This window comes from Lathamus discolor, chromosome 3, assembly GCF_037157495.1.
Source record: "Lathamus discolor isolate bLatDis1 chromosome 3, bLatDis1.hap1, whole genome shotgun sequence".
In the NCBI taxonomy this organism is placed as follows: domain Eukaryota; kingdom Metazoa; phylum Chordata; class Aves; order Psittaciformes; family Psittacidae; genus Lathamus; species Lathamus discolor.
Window position 1 is genome coordinate 107564262 of NC_088886.1, and position 17778 is coordinate 107582039.

General features: G+C 38.3%; 1 protein-coding gene across 3 annotated transcripts; it reads right to left on the reverse strand.

The window, feature by feature from the left end:
- Positions 1-359: 359 nt before the first annotated feature.
- Positions 360-17270, reverse strand: UBE2D1 (ubiquitin conjugating enzyme E2 D1). 3 transcript variants are annotated; one of them, XM_065671098.1, is made up of 9 exons: positions 16065-16204; positions 8670-8733; positions 8542-8573; positions 6278-6395; positions 5730-5807; positions 5151-5256; positions 2794-2887; positions 1799-1895; positions 360-1238 (listed from the first exon to the last, which is right to left on the reverse strand). In XM_065671098.1, exons 4-8 carry the CDS (start codon positions 6326-6328, stop codon positions 1841-1843), a joined length of 384 nt encoding a protein of 127 aa, XP_065527170.1. In that variant the 5' UTR covers positions 6329-6395; positions 8542-8573; positions 8670-8733; positions 16065-16204; the 3' UTR covers positions 360-1238; positions 1799-1840. The 3 variants fall into 3 exon arrangements, with proteins under 3 accessions (XP_065527170.1, XP_065527168.1, XP_065527169.1); XM_065671096.1 differs by lacking the exons at positions 6278-6395; positions 16065-16204 and adding an exon at positions 17099-17270; XM_065671097.1 differs by lacking the exons at positions 1799-1895; positions 6278-6395; positions 16065-16204 and adding an exon at positions 17099-17265.
- Positions 17271-17778: the final 508 nt, after the last annotated feature.

Sequence of the window (17778 nt, forward strand, 5' to 3'; positions counted from 1 at the left end):
CTGAAGCAACTGAAGTGCTAGTTAATGGAAAGCTGACTTCAAGTGCAAGTTTACTGTAACATTCTGCTGCTGCAAACACATCACCTTAAGTGTTTGATATTCCAACACTTACACAATTTCTGCAATCTGTAACACACCATTAAACTAATTTAAATCCTATATAAAACAATGGGCACAGCATGCTAAATAAATTAGGCATAAGCTAGCACAAAAGTTAATTGCAACACAGTTCTAAGTTTTGAGATGCATGGCTTTCCCGTCCCTGTTGTCTACAGGACACATGCACACATATTTTGATTCTCTAGTGTTAGAACAAGAAATTTAAAGATATGTATGATTAAAAAAATAGCCAAGACAAATAGTAGAAAAGGCATTTTATTTATATGGAAAAGGCTATATTTAGATTTGTAAAAGGTCTGTGGTAGTGTTATGTTGCCCATGTCAAAAATTGGTTGTGAATAGCAACAGAACAGTTACATATCTTTCTACATAGCAGTGCAATTAGTTCACATTGCAATAAAATCAAGTATGCAACAGAATCAAAACCAAGTGTTTCTCCATAATCAGCATATAAAGAATTACAGTGCAAAGATAATTTTAGGTTTTAAGAAATCTGCAGTCAGTCTTTAGAATATCCTAAGGGGTGGGATACTCCAAGTATTTTCATTACTAGCAGTTGTATCTTGTCAATACTGTGCACAAGCTAGTAAGTCTAAAATGAAACAACTTACATGGTAAATAAAATATTTAGTCTATACAATAAAAAAATAACAAATTACATAAGTGAATTAACAAAATGAAATTTGAACGCACGAAACAGACAACTTACTTTAAGGACACACATACAGTATTCATCACATAAAACCAGCTACTTTTTTCCAGCAAAAATAATTTGGTTGCTTTACAACTGCACTATGGAACTTGTAGTCTGAAGATGCAGATGCCCAACTCTTAAAAACCATATTAAATGTCTTCTGCAAAGCATACAAAGAGGATAAATATTCTGATCACAGTCAAAAGGTTATTTTTGGAAGTTGGTTCTCCCTTGCTCCAGAAACACACTTACATGGTTGAAAAAAATTCAAGGCGCATCATGATACGTTGAAACAGTAAACTGTGCTCCATTTCCTTCTAATTTTGAAAAAATCCTAGAATTTACAGTACTCTGGTATATGAAAAAGTCTTCAGAAGTTTACATTGCATATTTCTGAGTCCATTCTCTTGCATGTCTGTTGTATCTGTATGTGCAGAAAAGGCATTACAGTGAAAAGCTGTTAGTGATACATCAGCATCAGCCACATATTCACTTGACACATTAAAACTTTTCACCTCTTAGCATTGACTCAATAATAAAATAGTCTAAAAGCCAAGAAACATATACTCACTGTACATGCAGTTTAAGGTTACCTATCAATGCTATTTGGACTCAAACTGCAAGCCAGTCTCACAAGTTTGTATTAAAATGTATATGTGTATCTGATTTGTACCTTAACAGGAATTTGTTGTCAATTATTCCTAAATGTGTAACTATTAACAGTCTAAAAAAATTCACACTTTTTAGCTGCATAAAATTCAGTATAAATGAACTGGTTTTGGAAAGGGTGGGAAGAGAAGGCACAGTGGGTTTGGTTTTTTTTTTTTGTTGTTTTGGTTTTAATCATACTTAATTCTCCATTCTACACTGCCATCTGCATTTCAGAACTTGAAAGGAAAATTTTCTGGAAAAGTTTGTAAGCCCAGGATAAGCAGGTAGCTGCTACATCAAGCAGAAAGCAGCAAAAAAAGGAAAAAATCTCACATGTAGTATTTCATCCATGGAATCCTTTGGAAATCATGCAGTCTAAACTGTGGAATGAAAGGCCCAAGCTTCCTGCCATTCACAACTGCAACAAACTCTGAAGAAATCAATGCATTGCTTAGCTTAGTTATCCACAGATGCCAGTATTCAAAGCTCAAGTGCTCAAAGAAATCACTCCAGAGAGTTAGTGCTTTGGAAAGAAATACCACTATGCTAAAGCACTGCTGTAGTGATCTCTAAAGACTGTTATCCAATATTGTGAAGGTTCAGCCCTGTGTGTAGCTGTAAGATAAGCATTTCAAAACCCTCCTTAGAAGTGACAGTAAGGCAGCAAGCCTTAAAAACTGAACTTTGGGAAATCCAGGTGATTCCACACTCTAAGCCAAAGACCCCAGAAGAGATGTTCCAGGCAGTATAGTACTTTTAGAGCTGAAACGTCTCAAATCAAAATCAGGTTTGGTTCAGAAGCATGTAATACTTCATTTATGTGCTGTCCATGTTACCTTTCCAAGATCAGAAACTTCCTCCTAGATTTAAGGTTCTTTTTCAATGTAAGATGCTGCACATTGCAACATGACAATAGTTCTTAGCACTAAGAAGAGCTGAGTACTGGCCTACACTAGATTTGTAAAAGAGCATCAAAAACATGTTTGTTGTTCATATCTAACATCTTAGTAAAGACACAGGTTTTACAACCAGAGGGTCACACTAGCAACAGATAACTCATATTTGGGAAATTATTTTTCATGAAATGAATATAAAGAAAAACGTGAAGGTTTTATGCAACTAAGTGCAAAAAATTAGTAATTACCCAACAGCTGTGTATGCCCACAGTTCTCTGCTTGCCATTCCACTTAGCAGTATTTTCAAGATTTAAAAATCTCATCCTATAGAAGTCTATCAGAAAGTATCTTTAAAAGCTAAAATAGAAGGTGCATAGCAGTTAACCATCTGCAAGTACCACACACACACAATTACATATATGTTATACTCACTTTTCCTTGTCTGACTTGTAGATCTGTGCAATATCTGGTACTAAAGGGTCATCTGGATTAGGATCGCAAAGTAAGGAGCATATGGACAATAGAACTAAATAAAAGAGACACTAGATTAAACAAGTTAGTTTGCTTCATTTCAATAATCCTTTAATATATCCCAGTACACAGAAGGAGACTGGTAAAAGAGAGATTGGAAAGAGAATGCATGTAAGTAGTAAGCTCAGCATAATGTTTCTAGGTCCTAAGTAAACACCTGATACTAGCCTAGAGAACTTGCAATCCAGGGACCTGCACCTTTTGTAATTATCTCTCTCTCATGTTTTAAACCATGAACATTAAACAAACTGCAGCCTACAAAGTTATATAGAAATAGTGTATGTAGTTAATTAAAATAAGCCCTTCCATCTACAGTTATTTAGGATAATAAATACTGTTTACATTACACTACAATGCAATACTATTTGCGCATAGCCTTCTCCACTTCTGTGCTGACGGATTTCTCCTTCATATGAACATTTTACTGAATTTGATGTGCAGTTTCCATTTTGGGAAGATAGTTCATCAGCATTATATGCAGGAATTCACACTTATAATTCCATATTAATTTCCTGGTACTGAATGGAGTTTGATTTTTTCCCTAATATTTTCAGTCCATATTTTCCAGGAAATTCCTATTTTTATACTCATAATTAATATGAATACAAGAGTCCAAAGTTAAACAATTCTAAATGTCTTGTGAAAGGGAATTTGATGGTACCATAAGAAACTGCTATAGAACTGGAGTTTTTTTTTCCCTTCCTTTTTCTTGTTACCAGAGAGTCTGGACTAAAACTTACTTTCAGCTGTAGCAAGTCCACTCACTTCATACTGACATATTTTATTAAGTGCCAAATACACTGGTAATACAGAAAATTGGGTTAGAATACTTGGTCACACCAATCAGAGGTGCTATTGATGTGTTGTAATGTTTTGATTCAGCAAAAGAAAAATGATAAAGAAGAAACTTCCATGAGCCACTGCCCTAATTTCCAGTTTATGAAATGCATAACGTGCTTGCACATTAAAAGCACATCAAATTAGAACACAAGACCAAGCTGTTCCAGAAACAGAGGAATTTGAGGAACGCTGTACAAGACACAAAAAAGTGATGAAGATCTAAAGACTTCAACAGTTTTCAATAGTAAATGCCAACTGCTAAACATGATACAAGGGCCCACTTTCATTTGCTAAATACCTTCTTAATAGCTAGAAACAAGACAATTTTTGCTCCGCGATAAGCCAACCAATTTCTGTGAAAAGTTGTTTCCAACTGCACGCAAGAGTAATTCATATCTTCAGCAATTACTTCAGGAAACAGTATTAAAATTGGATTTTATTTAGCTTGAGATCACTGCACTGCAGCATCATTGCGTGTGAAAAGAAGTTGCTTTTCCAAGGAGGCATAGCAATTGCACTTGCACAGAGCAATTTTCATTGGACAATTTTTTCCTTGCTTGTACACCAAATGCAATGACACTGTTCTAAAAGAAGACATGATTTAGAGAGCTCTCAAGCACTTAGGCAAGATGTCATACTGTTTAACCTTTTGAGTCACATGACAGCTTTCTGTAACATGACTAAGAGTGAGCCTAAGCATTTTGAGGATGGGCAAGAAAAAACAATGATAGCACCCAGATTTTAGGCAGCTTTTGAAGTGACATAAAATGCCTACAACAAAAGAACTGCTTCACTGAAAATTCAATGTTCCAAACATCTACAGTGTTCTATTTGAGAAAGCTTAATTACAGGACTAGAATATTTTAATACATCTTTTACTGATGACTTTGAAAGCAGCTACATTTTAAAATATCCAGCTTACAGAGGAATGCAAAACAGAACAATTTATCTAATTTTAAAATAGTAATTAAGACCTTAGCCCACACAAGGATGCTTAGGCAACCCAAAGAGCTATCAATAAGCAATCAATTAAGCCCACACATCAGTATCCGGGTTTTCCACTTATATCCAAATTCATTTGATTCTGAAGCTCTGCTCACCTGTTTCTACTCAGTTCTGCATGCACAGTCAGCTATAACAGAAGTTGCATTTCAGGCTAACTGAACATTTACTACCTTACCCAATTTGTTTTAGAACATTTATTTGCCACACACCTAGTATTATATGTAATGTGACACTCCAAATAAACCATGCAAGATCTTGGATTGTAACAAGAATTTCAATGGAACTTGCCACTTTTGTTATGTGCAGGATAAATGAGTTCCCACTACCACCCTTAGACTGTACAATAATATGCAAATAAATACCACAGCAGTTTATATAATTTCATAAACATGTTAGCCAATCTGTGAGTTTACCTTTAGATACAGTCAGAGCTGGTGACCATTGTGATCTCAGGATATCAAGACAAATACTGCCATTACTGTTTATGTTTGGGTGGTATATTTTTGTTGTAAAAGCAATCTGGAGTAAAAAAAGAAAAATAATAACAAAACCAAGAAACAAGAAACATCAAATTAAGTTCATCACATTTGGAATCCTTAATGCAGTCCCTTCAGTTCCAGGCACACTAGATCTGCCAAGACACGTTACTGTACAGTCTTATCCATTCATCTGCTATGAACATGTATCCTGTTGCTAGCCTTTCTGGTTTTAACTTCCAAAATTAAGCCTCAAAGAAGTAAGAGATAGAAACAAAGCTTTGAAAAAAAAAAAAAAACAAAACCAAAAAACCACAACCAAATAAAAAAAAAAAACAAAAACCCCCAATCAAAACAAAATAAAAACAAAAAAACAAACCACCAACCAAAACTGACCAACCAAAAAACCCCCAAACTACAAAAAACAACCCCAAACCCACACCAAAACCACAAACTCCCAAAAATCCACAAAAACCAAAACACAAAACCATGCAAGTTTTGAGTGTAAGGACTTACCTTTGGTGGCTTGAAAGGATAGTCTGTTGGAAAGTGTACTGTGAGAAAAAATACTCCCCCTTGATATGCGCTATCAGGCTGGGAAAGAAAAAACAGAACAAACACCACACATTAATATGTTTCAGGTATTTTGGAATTTCTCTTCTGAACACAGACAACCTCCCAAAGCTGTGAAGATCTCTGAAAAATTGGTTTTTTTTCCCCCCAGTACACAGCCTACACTATGGGCCACAGCCCGTGATAGGCTGTGTACTGGGAAGGCACAGAGGGAATTGAACCCTCCCATTGGCCTGCACAGCTACAGTAGCATCAACCATGGCTACTGCTGTAGTGGTACAACATGGCTACGGAGTGTTGCCCTTCTTGGGAAGAGAAGGGGAAGGAGCAGTGTTGGACTGGTGTAGCTTCAAAATGACTGATCCATCAGCTCCACAGCACCAAGGGGAATACAAAACCCAGAGCAGGTCTTCCAGATCCTGTCTCCACGCAACATCACAGCTGCTCTGATCCTCCTCCTCCTCCATTCCTTAAGCTACAAATATACTTACCTTAAGAAGTGGTATCTCTTTGCAGATGCAAAGAGTAGGATTTTCCAACATAATTCAGTTGATCATGATGACATCAGGGAGTTTTAAAACACACAACATCTTTGTGACCTGTACAAATCTGTGAACATGCATTTTGTTAGAGAACATGTGCACAGGTTTAGGTCCAGGTTGCACACAGTTAATAGAAAGAAATAACTTTGTTGCAGTCATCTGTTGAGGAAGTCTTCCATTTTTATTAACTAGAAAAGTGAGGGGAAAAGTCTCAGTGGCTAAATTATAGCGAGCAGTGCTGCTGTTTCAAATAAAAGGAAGAAAACCTCCATCATCACTTGATAAATTTAAAACAGCAACATATGAACTCTATCTCAGCAAAGCTGCAAAAGATCAAGTTTTAGGGGTTTCTAATAGAAGCAAATGCAGACCTTTTTAAATAAAATGTTTACCTTGGAAATAAGGGAAAATTAACAGCTTTAGAGATGAATACAAGGTAAGATCACAAATGCTGCATTAAGACATGTTGTCTTACACACTCAAAATGCAGTGTTGCAACGTAAGGCAGGTTATATATAGTATTACTAAGAAGTCAACATGAGCTATCATCAGAAGAGATTGCTGCTGTACTGCCAATTAGGTTTGAAAGGACTCTTTGCATGCATTCTAAATGGATTTGTCAAAGTTAAAATAAACTGAAGATAAGACAGGTTCAGTGTCAGAGGGAAGGCAAAGTTAAGTCACATCGTGTTTCATAAGTAGCATATATAAAACAAATAGATGATGCCATAGGCAGGAGAAGAGGTTACCCTACTTCTGCACATAGGAAGTGAATTTTTAGGAAGCTTTAGACCTCTGCTTTCCTCATGTCATCAGGGAACATACAGGATGTGCATCCTCTGTTATCAAGATAAAGGATTAATATCTTGCAGATGTTCTTTACTTCTATCTCAGCAGATATGGCTGAGAAAAGGGTAAGAATGAGCATCCCTTGCCAACCCAACTACAGAAATTTGAAGAACCTGAAGCAAAGAGTATTTTCCACTACAGAATATGAAGAGTGAATTGCAAGCTAGAAGAAAAAGTTGAATTTAAGTTGGGATTTACAGGCTAGTATTTCCTTATTCAGGTTAAGAGTCATTCAGGAAGAAACATTATTGGTGGCAATTAGCAAATAAGCTTTTGTTACCTCCTACCTTCTTTGCTTTTTTGCCATTCATCTTTAAGCAGCACAGAAGGACAAGGGTCAAATGACTTTGTATGTGAAAGAACACAGTTGTTAAAGAAAACTGCCCAAAGCATTAGTATCCTACAGAAAAATGCGCCACAATCATTTCAGTTACCGCTGAGCTACTGACAAGTTGGACAACAGACTCCAGCATATGACCAGAAAATTTGTAACTGATCTTCCATTGCTTCAGAGCAGCCGTGCTGAAAACAGTCTCCAAGCAGACAATCCCACTTTTGCACCCATCATGTGATGCTGCATCTTTAATGGATTAAGCACTGTCTCAAAATTTCAACTCGCACAGTGATTCAGCTCACCATCTAAACCAAGTCCAAAAGGAAACACCAGGAATATATACTCCTTACCATAATATTAATAAATACTCCTTTCATCAAGTTTTGTGTTGTAGGGTTTTTTTTGCTACAACTCTTCTCAGTTTTCCTTTAAAACTTTGTTCTTAAGTTTAGTCCTTTATTACGTCATTTCCTTGACAAGAACAATAAATGGAGTATTTAAGAGATCTCTCTCAACCCAAGAAAAGCAGGCTTTTCTTGCACAGAAACCGAAGTACCTGCAGCTGCTGATCTAGAGTTTGCAAAAGCCATCTTTTTGCCATAGCCACATCACAGCAACCAAATAAGCTCTACCTAAAAGCACCCGAATCACTCTGTGTAACTCCACTCTTGTTTACAGTTACCAACTTGAACATTGGATTATACCCACTCTTTGTCCTTCCAGATGGATGAACTTCACAGAAGTGAAATGATCATCTTTGAAAAGCAAGCTTTTCACTCTGGAGCGCACATCAACAATTCAAACATTGTAGATGACTGATTAAACACCCCAACTTTGTGAAAAGGACAGATTTTCTAGCAGTTACAGAAGTAAATTAGTACCAGACTAATAAGAACAACAATACCACCCTTGATCTTATACACAATACATCTGAATTTGACTGCCATGTTTACAGAAACCCAAATGAATTCTTCCATTACAAAAAGGGTAACAAGGTCTACTTTCTAAGGGGCATGAATTACATACTTACAGGTCCCATAATTGTTGCTTGCCAGTGAAACACTGAAAGTCAAAAAGATACAACAATTAGAGATTTTTTGAGCTGCTTTTGTAACCAAAGAAAAGGTCAACTGTGACAAGGTCCTATTAACAGCTTACAGTCATCTCCAACAGGTCCAGCAGAACAGTGGGCCGGTGGATCTCGTTGCAGATCACTCAGTTCCTGTAAGAAATACCAATAATTGAAAGACATGTACATGAAAATATGTACCACTGAACACCACCATGTCAAAACTAAGAATACAAACAGATCTTATTAAATAGGTCTGTGGTATTTTTAAAGAAACCAACACTTGAAATGCCCATTGATACCAAAAGGGGTTTTTGCCAGACAGTTCTGCTGCTAAAGACAACATTGTGCTATAAATTACTGTCTAAAAGCACCTTCAGAGTTACAGCCAAGTTCCTAATAAGCCGGTTATACTGAAGGAGCCATGGAGGGGAGGGTAGAAGCAATGAGGATAACGAAGGGTTTCTTGATTTGTCTGTAAACTCACTGCTAATTTAGAAATTCATGTGCTAATCTGACTATTCCTTTTGCTTTTAATTTTACAAAAGTTTCTTGCATTGGCCTAATCTATGCACACTACCTGAGTTAAGCTAGATCATTAAATGCTTGCAGTCTGCCTAGAGATGATATATGAACACAAAATAAAGGTTCCTAAGTAAACAAGAAAAGAAAGGAAAATATTGTCTCTACACCTTATTTAATTCCCTGCCGTCCTTCCCTGTTTATCCCCCCACCCCCACCAACAACAATAACAAAAAAAAAACCCAAAATCCCCCCAAACCAACTACTAAAAAGCCGCCAGGAAAGTTGAAATTTAAGCATTCAGAGAAGCTTTTGCAGATCAACTGACTTGTTTCCCATACAGGAGTCCACACAGTCCCAAATAATTTAAAATTATTATTTAATTACATAAAACCAGCTCAGCTTTTAACTTGATTTTTCACCACTATATGAAATGCAATCCAAACCATTAATGTTGGTTTGGTTTTCTTTTTTTTTATTCAATATACTACTTTTGATGTCTGAAATTTTACCATACTAACAACAAACAACTTTTTCTTAATTCTGAGCTGATAGGAACTACATTGCAATAAGTTTAATGATTATGTGCAAATACTTCCATAGGAATAAGCTATAAGATGTGTGCTAAACCACTGTTCCTAAGTCAGTCAAGTAATTACTCAAAACATACACATTCAAGTCAAGAACAGACATAAGCAGGACTGCAAATATTTCCTTGAATTTAGCTTAAGGAGTAACAGTGGAAACATTTCTATTAAAAAAAAAAAATCATTAGTCATGTCAACTACTTCTAAAATTCCAAGGTTTAAATTCTGTCTAAGTTTAGCTGGAGTGTGGAATTCATGTACATAGTGCAATCAGACCTTACATACAATTTGAAGGGCTAAACCCCTGCACTTCTCAGCTGCTGTGATGTATTTATCCATTTAAGACATCCAGTAAACATTTCAACTCACACACTACTCTGAGGGACCCAATTCACCATGGACCTAAATTCTTACTTCTTACACTGCTTACAGGTTCACTATATCTTCAGCCAAAATAAGTAGAAATGTTACCACTTCCTCTGAAGTCACTCCTCACAATCTTTCTGATTTAAAACAAAAGAGACAGTTCTTTCATAAACTGAAATAGCTCCAATTGCCAGCTAGCATTACTTGTCTGTCCTTAACTTTACTCTGTTGGTGAAATTGTACACTGGTCCAGAAACAACACTGCAGGCTAGACTTTGACTAATAAAGGCAACAGCAAAACCCTTTAAAAGTGCAGTTCCATTTTTAAGTGGAGGATTCAAATTTCACTAAGGGAGTGATACGGAGAACCAGCAATCTATGCAAAACCAAATCATTGCCAGTACACTAGAGCAGTCAACAAGTCTCAAGTTTCCAAGAGTCATCAGCATTGTAGGGAGCATCACCAGCAGCAGAGTTGTTACAGCCACTCTAACTTGCAACTCACAATCGAGCCCAGCAAGAATAAGCCTTGTACACACACTAAAAACAAAACAAACAAAAAAAGCCAACTACACAAGACTGTTGGCCAAATCAAAGCCTAAAAATCACATATTTTATAATGTTCAAGGCAATGACAGGAAAAAAAAAATACTCAGCTTAAGCTCTTCAGAAAGTCTCTAAAATATATACAAGCATTCCTTAAAGTATGTGTGAACTGCTAAGCAAGCATTTAATTTTGGAGTCACAAGTCTGTAAGAGTCAACATCTTCACATGCCCCAAAACCACACGAATTGGTTTTCTTTTGTGTGTACTTCAGAACTGGCAGGAACTGGGTAAGTCTCCTCAGGTATCCATTTTCAACTTGTGCAGGCTAAAGGCACTGAAATTTGTCCATGATGAAAAAAACCCTGGTTTTTAATCATACCTGGATGAGACCCGGAACTATCAACTACTGTTATCAGTATTTCCCTAACAATGATGAAGAATGAAGAGGCTCTTTTCAACCAATTACCCTAGACCATAGCAATAGTAACAAATACATTCCAAGAGTTCTGCAGCTAAGAAACAAAGCCTGACCAGACTTTAAAATAGTTAAGCTAATCCAGGCCATGTTTTCCAATCATAAGAAATATTGTGCTGAACCTAATGTGGTTTAAAAATACTATGAGTAACATGATCAAACTTTGTAAATTGAAACTGACAGTGTTAACAGTTTGAGCCTCTACATACAGAAGCTCAGATCAAGCTGTGGAAAACCAAAGAATGAAATCAAATTTATCTTTTTATTTATGCTCTGAAGCTTCGTATTCAAAGCAAAATTATCTGGAGAGCTGTAAGATTTGGGTTTCAAGCTCTCTTACGTCTTTTTGAACTGGTGCAAGGAGACAATGTCCGAGTTCACCTGACTTTTCAGTGTCCAGAATGGAACACTGCAGAACAGTTGTTATAATTCTCTAGAGTAAGTAGATGCAGAAAACATGCTTCATGACTTTACATATTCACAAAAGAATTGTAAATTGAATACAGGAATTACCTATACAAAGCAGCTACAATGCTCTTCACAAGAATCCCAAAACTTTACTTTGTCAAGTTAGAAGGACTGAAGAGTTATTCAAAGCACAATGTGCTGAAAGCTCATGGGGACTTCCCAGTAAGTTCATTGCTTCCAGCAGCTCTGTCTGTGTTTTATGGATTATCACCATGTAGCTGCATGATGCAGGTCTGGTTATTTCAAAGGCTTGTCTGTATCAGTATTTTTAGTCACTAGTATAAAAAATGCTGGTGCAAGACTTGTGATGTACACAGGCTAACAAACAGGATCTATAACTCAAAGTATTGCAGATTCAGTTACAAAAGAGAAAGTCAACGCTAGAAATTTCAGCATACACCAGCAGAGTATTTTTACAGAAGTATATAAACCCAAAATTTTGTCTGCAAAACATGAAAACAGAAGTATCAGTTACTTCAAACACTGGTAAATGTCACAGCACAAAAGCATCTATCACGAGCTCAGACACATGCCACACTATCCCAATACAGCCAAGATAAACTTGTACAGGGAAAACAGCTAAGCTGAGGACAGTGATAGAAATAAATCTTCTAATCCTCTCAAACACAGGAAATATTACAGACTAGAATACTGTTAATTTTATGCCCATGTTAATTCTAAATAGTCTTAATTCTATGTCTCTAACTAGTTGCAATGAATGGGTGCTATAGCAAACTACTTCTCTTTGTAACTACAGAACAGCAGCAGAGCGCAATGTAAGCCAGACCTGTGACTAAGTGTAGCTAATAGAGGAATATCAGCGTAATGCTGCAAATGCTAAACAACGATTACTGGAGATGATCACAGCAAAGCCTTCAAATTATCACCTTTAATTACACCACATGCACTGTAGAATAGCTCTGTGGGCAGCACGAAGCAAAAAATTAAAAAAATCAAGTTTGACATGTAAAACACATGCTATGGTAAGCTATAAATGCTGGAAATATTTCTGAATGTGCAGACTAATCATAGAATCAGAATAGTTAGGGTTGGAAAGGACCTTAAGATCATCTAGTTCCAACCCCCCTGCCATGGGCAGGGACACCTCGCACTAAACCATGTCACCCAAGGCTTCGTCCAACTTGGCCTTGAACACTGCCAAGGAAGGAGCATTCACAACCTCGTATAATTTGAAATACAAGATGTATTTCATGGTGAAGACTGGAAGGCCTTACATCTAACACTTAAAGGCTTCATTAGCAGTCAGGCTTTTCTCCAAAAAAGCTACTGGAACAAGATCATAAAGGATACTTAGATAACAAGGAGAAAAAGTTTTCTCAGGACAGCACTCAATGACTATGAGGATGAGTAAAAAAAACCCAACCAAACCAAACCAAAACAACCAGCTCTAAAATGTCTCCTTTCCCCCCTGCCCCAACCCCAGCTAACAAAGTCAGAAAAGACTGCAGACTGTCAGAAGACCAAAACAAACTGCAGGCAGCATCACTAAAAGCTTTTTTAATTCTCTAAGAAAAACAAACCCACAACCAAAACCCTTTACCACACCATTATTTACATACAGGTTTTTATATTTGCCAGCTATGTTCTTCATTTCTTGCACTGTTGACCACAAACTCATTTCCTACCGATTCCAAGCATACACTGCTGCTATTATATTAATGCTGTTTGGAACTAGCTGCCAAAAAAAGCCCAGCGCTTATACTTAGGCTAGTTAAAGCATTCTCTGTTCCTCATAAATTTGGTAAATGTAAACAAAATATTTGTCATAACATTTCTTGATGTAAAGGTAAGTCTTACTAACAAAGTATATATTCTATTTCATACATCGTTCTTAAGAAAATGAATAAAAAAGATATTGCCAATATCACAGCTGGTATTTTAAAAGCAAATTAAAGCACTTATATTACGGATCCAAAGAAAGTTTCCTCAGTATGCTTGTTACCATCTAAAGACAGCATGTGACCCAGTTTAAAGTCAAAACCTAAACCATAAAAATTAATAAAATTTTATTTACTAGAGTCAATTTACAGTAACAGCAGTTATTTTCAACATTAGTATTATAGTCAGTATGTCCTGTTAGTCTACATATACATGAAACACATACTGAAACAAACAGACATATAGTCCACTGACATATCTAAATGTTTGAATGCTTCTATTCTTACTGAGTTGTAGGAGAAAAACAATCAGGCACTATGCACAAATGCGATACAAAACAACAGCTATTTTTAAACCAGTCTTCTAACTGGTTTCAAAATCTCTTTAAAGTAAAATTTTTTTAATGCTTAAAATAAAAGTAAATACTGGTTTTATACATATTTCAAAACAGCCCGAGCCATCAACCAGCAGAGTATCAACCCCCATTAACACTAGAGAAGCACACAGAAGTATAGGTTTTACGATGAAAAAAATTTCCTCAACTGTAATACTGAACTGACAAGGCAACAAACTCACAACTACACATTAACCAAGAATTCATTACAGGAATCTCAGAAAAATGGTCCTGCACAGGATGAATGGGCAGAATTGACCCACGCAGTAACAGGCATAACCTGACAGTCTGAGTTATTTTCTACCCTCACAAAAGCCATGGTGTCTCGATTTCCAGAGGTGGCAACAATAAAGCTTTTAAACAATATCCCTTGGCAACCAAAACCTATGCTATTTGTTTTGCTATCATAATTTGCAACATCTGGAATTTACAATGCTCACAAGAACATGTGGTTTTCTTTCATTGGTTCATCACTGACTACAGAAAAGCAACTCCTGCCCCAAGGAACTTCTATTCTACATTAGAAACAGAGTACAGCCTAAAGTTTTTGACAGCTTAGAAACACTGTGCCTCACTCTTTCATGCAACAGCAAAACAAAGCACTGATAAGATAAAATAACACTCCTCAGCATAAGATGAGTAAGATTTCCCCATCTTTCTGAGGATCTTTGAGATGAATTTGTCATGGAGGTGGCACTGACGGCTGTGCTTGCACAACAGTTCTTCACGTCCTCACTGCTTGTCCATGCACAGCACTAAGCTGAATGTACTTTCATGTACAGTGATCTGCTTGTTCATTGGTTACTCAGTTGCTCACTTTTTAAGAAAGCTCCCAAGAACAATAATACATCTTTCCATTCCTAGCGTATAGTCTTCAAGTCCACAATGCTGTCATCTTCTGAGGAGTCCCTCAAGGCTGATCAACAGAAGACAGGATGCAACAAAACAGTTCACAATGGCACCATTATTTAGAAACTGAAGTTCCAGCCAGTATAAGACAGAATACGCTACTAACATTTCTGTGTATTACAGCTTTGCTTCCTCTGTAGGTGTTACCATTCTGAACACACAAATTACCAAAATAATTATGAACACTCAAGCTTGCCAAAAAAACCCCTTTAATTCAGAAATACAAATCTCAACCACCCTAAAACCATCCAAGTTTAACTTCAGACAGTATGTCTAGACTGACAAGCTCCTAAGTAATACTGTTGTGTTTTCTGACAGCACTTAGCTCTCCAAAGAGTTCCTCCAGGCACTTTGTGAAATTAAGAAATCCCTACAGTATTTCCTCTACTCCAGATCTTACCCCTTAGTATTGTTGAGATACACCATAGCTACCAACCTTTATAGCTGGTCTGGGACATTAGAAAGTTAGATAGGATGAACACACCATCATACGAATACATTTCATCAGGCATTAAACTTTCAGTTTTGTAATTTTCAGGAAAGGTCTACATATTACCATGACATCAAAATGTTTTTAAAAGGAAAGTTAAAATAAAAGACGTTTGAAAGGACAAACTATCTTATTTCCTTGCCAATTTCCTCTTCTACTGCTCCAGAGGCAAGCTGCTGACCAATCCCTCTAGTAGTATTTTTTATTGTCCTGGAAAGACAGCAAATACTGATGGGGTATTAAAAAAAAAACCAACAACAAAACCCAACCTAAAAACGACCAAACAAACAAAACCAAACAAACCTGAAACAAAAGAAAAACCACTAAAAAAACCACCCAAACCAAAATATTGCATCCAAAACAAACAAACAAAACCCCACAAAAAACACAAACAAGTAAACAACAAACCAACCCAAAAACCAAAAAACCCAGCAACAGTCATTGTCATTTCTGCAGCAAACTAGAAGCAAGAAGTAACTAATTCTGAAACTAATCGCAGCTGGTCCTTCCCTGACATCTCTTCATGCTCCACACAGAAGTTATTGTGCAATCAGAACACCTTACACTACCATGAAATCAGCATCTCTGTAATAATTTCCTTCATTTTCGAAGTGTAGAAACAGAATCTAATACAGTTAGCAGAATGAAAGATACTCTTTCATAAATAAGAGTCTACCTATAATCTCATATCTGTCAAAACCAATATTTTTAAATATGACACTAAACAAAATTGTGTGTTGTTAATATACATGGAAGTGTCTAAAGCAGAAAGTTACACAGGGAATGTGGTAAGAGAGAAAAACGCAGAAAACTTATTTTAGCAGTACCTCATTTGGAAAATCACAAACTACTACTCCATCTCGGAAATACCAAATTTTTCTTCAACTGCTCACCTTACCAGAAAATAAAAAATCTGTTTCTACGATACCAACATTTTCAAATAGCAAAAGGGAATCCACAACAAGAAATTGCAGCACAGTCACAGAACCAGGACAGTACAAACACCAACTAAACACGGTGCACCAACAGCAACAAAATACCACATATTCTATGACGCGGCCAAGGCACTAACATTACCTCAGCTTCTATGTTTACCATTCAGAGTCCTTTTTTTGTCTGTACTGTACAGCGACCAGTTGGGTCTTACCAAACAAAAGGAATCTAGAAATTTACTCCACAATTAAAACCCGACCATTCATTTACAAATGCTATCCCAAAACTCCACAACTGGTATGCATTCAAAGGTCATATCAAGTACTGAGCTGACACTACTTCTTTCCACTTCTTAATGTGGAAAAAAAACTTACGTGCGGAGCTAACCAAGCTGTGCATAACAGGAGAGCAGTATTCTGGCAACAGACATTTTACTTGAAGCTCTACTAAAGATAACCCGTTAACCCAACGTGGCCTGTCACCCACTACTTCCCAGCCATACCCTCGGGAATTCTCTCGGATGTTTTATTAAGGACTGTTTAAAACACTGACGCGGGATAGTGGGTCTTCAGGAAGGCGAAGACTCCCGAAACCGCAGGAGCCCAAGAACCACCCTTTCTCCCCCTCACGACCGCTCTGCCCAGGACAGCTGCGACCCACACCGGGCTCACCCCCTCCGCCCCCTGAAGTGGCCCGGGGGACCAGCGCCGGCAGCCAAGGGACAACAACAGGGACACGACCTCAGCGACGGAAAGCAGGACAGGCCCCGGGCGGAAACAACGCGGGGCAGCGGCACCCGCAACGCCTCCCGCTGGCCGCGGCCCCGGCCCGCCGCCACTCCCGGGCGGCAGCTGGGCGGCGACAGCCCTCCCCTCGCCTCGCCTCTCCGCCCCGCTCGCCTCCGGTCCCGCGGCTCGGCCCCACTCACTTTCTGTATCCGTTTCAACGCCATAGGAGCGCGGGACACAACGGCGGCACCGGGGAGCGCGGCCGGCGGCAGCGGGGCGGAGCGGCTGGGTAAGGGCACCCGCGTGTGCCGCGGAGGTGGGGGGAGGAGGGGAGGCCGCGGGGTGGAGCCCGTGCTCGCAGGGCCCTTTGTGTCCCCCCTGCGCATGCGTAGCCCAGGGCCGCTTGCGGGGTGCGCCGGGAAGTGCAGTCCGTGGGGAGCGCGGCGGCGCTGCTGCCCCCTGGCGGGGCGCGCCACACCCCGGGGCCCGGAGGAGCAGCAGCTGCTGCACAGCTTAAATATCTCCTTTTCTTTATAATGGCCCTTAAAGTTCAGTGCGTTTTGTGAGGCGGTTTTGTTTTGATCTTGTCCTCTCCTCCCCAGGAACTCTGTGGGTGACAAGCAAACTGAGGTATTATTAGGCCGTTTGAGTTCAAAGAACAGAAGGTCTTTGAAGGTCACACCCTTTGCAGTCACGCTGAGATGTGAAGAAGAGGAAACTCCACACATGGAGCTTCAGAGTTACAGCACCTGCAACCCTGCATGGGTAAAAGCCAGATATCACATTCACGATGCTGTACAAACCAAGAAAGGCATGCCGTTTGTAAAGGCTGTTGAGTAGGTCCCATGCTAGCAAGTCCTCAATCAGGTATAGGACTCTG

Coding starts and splice junctions, on each gene's coding strand:
- UBE2D1 (XM_065671096.1), bottom strand. CDS start 17,122: ATGGCGTTGAAACGGATACAGAAA. Junction 5,257..5,729: donor ATCCTTTCAAGCCACCAAAG/GTAAGTCCTTAC, acceptor TTTTTACTCCAG/ATTGCTTTTACAACAAAAAT. Junction 2,888..5,150: donor AGCTCTGACTGTATCTAAAG/GTAAACTCACAG, acceptor TCTTTTATTTAG/TTCTATTGTCCATATGCTCC.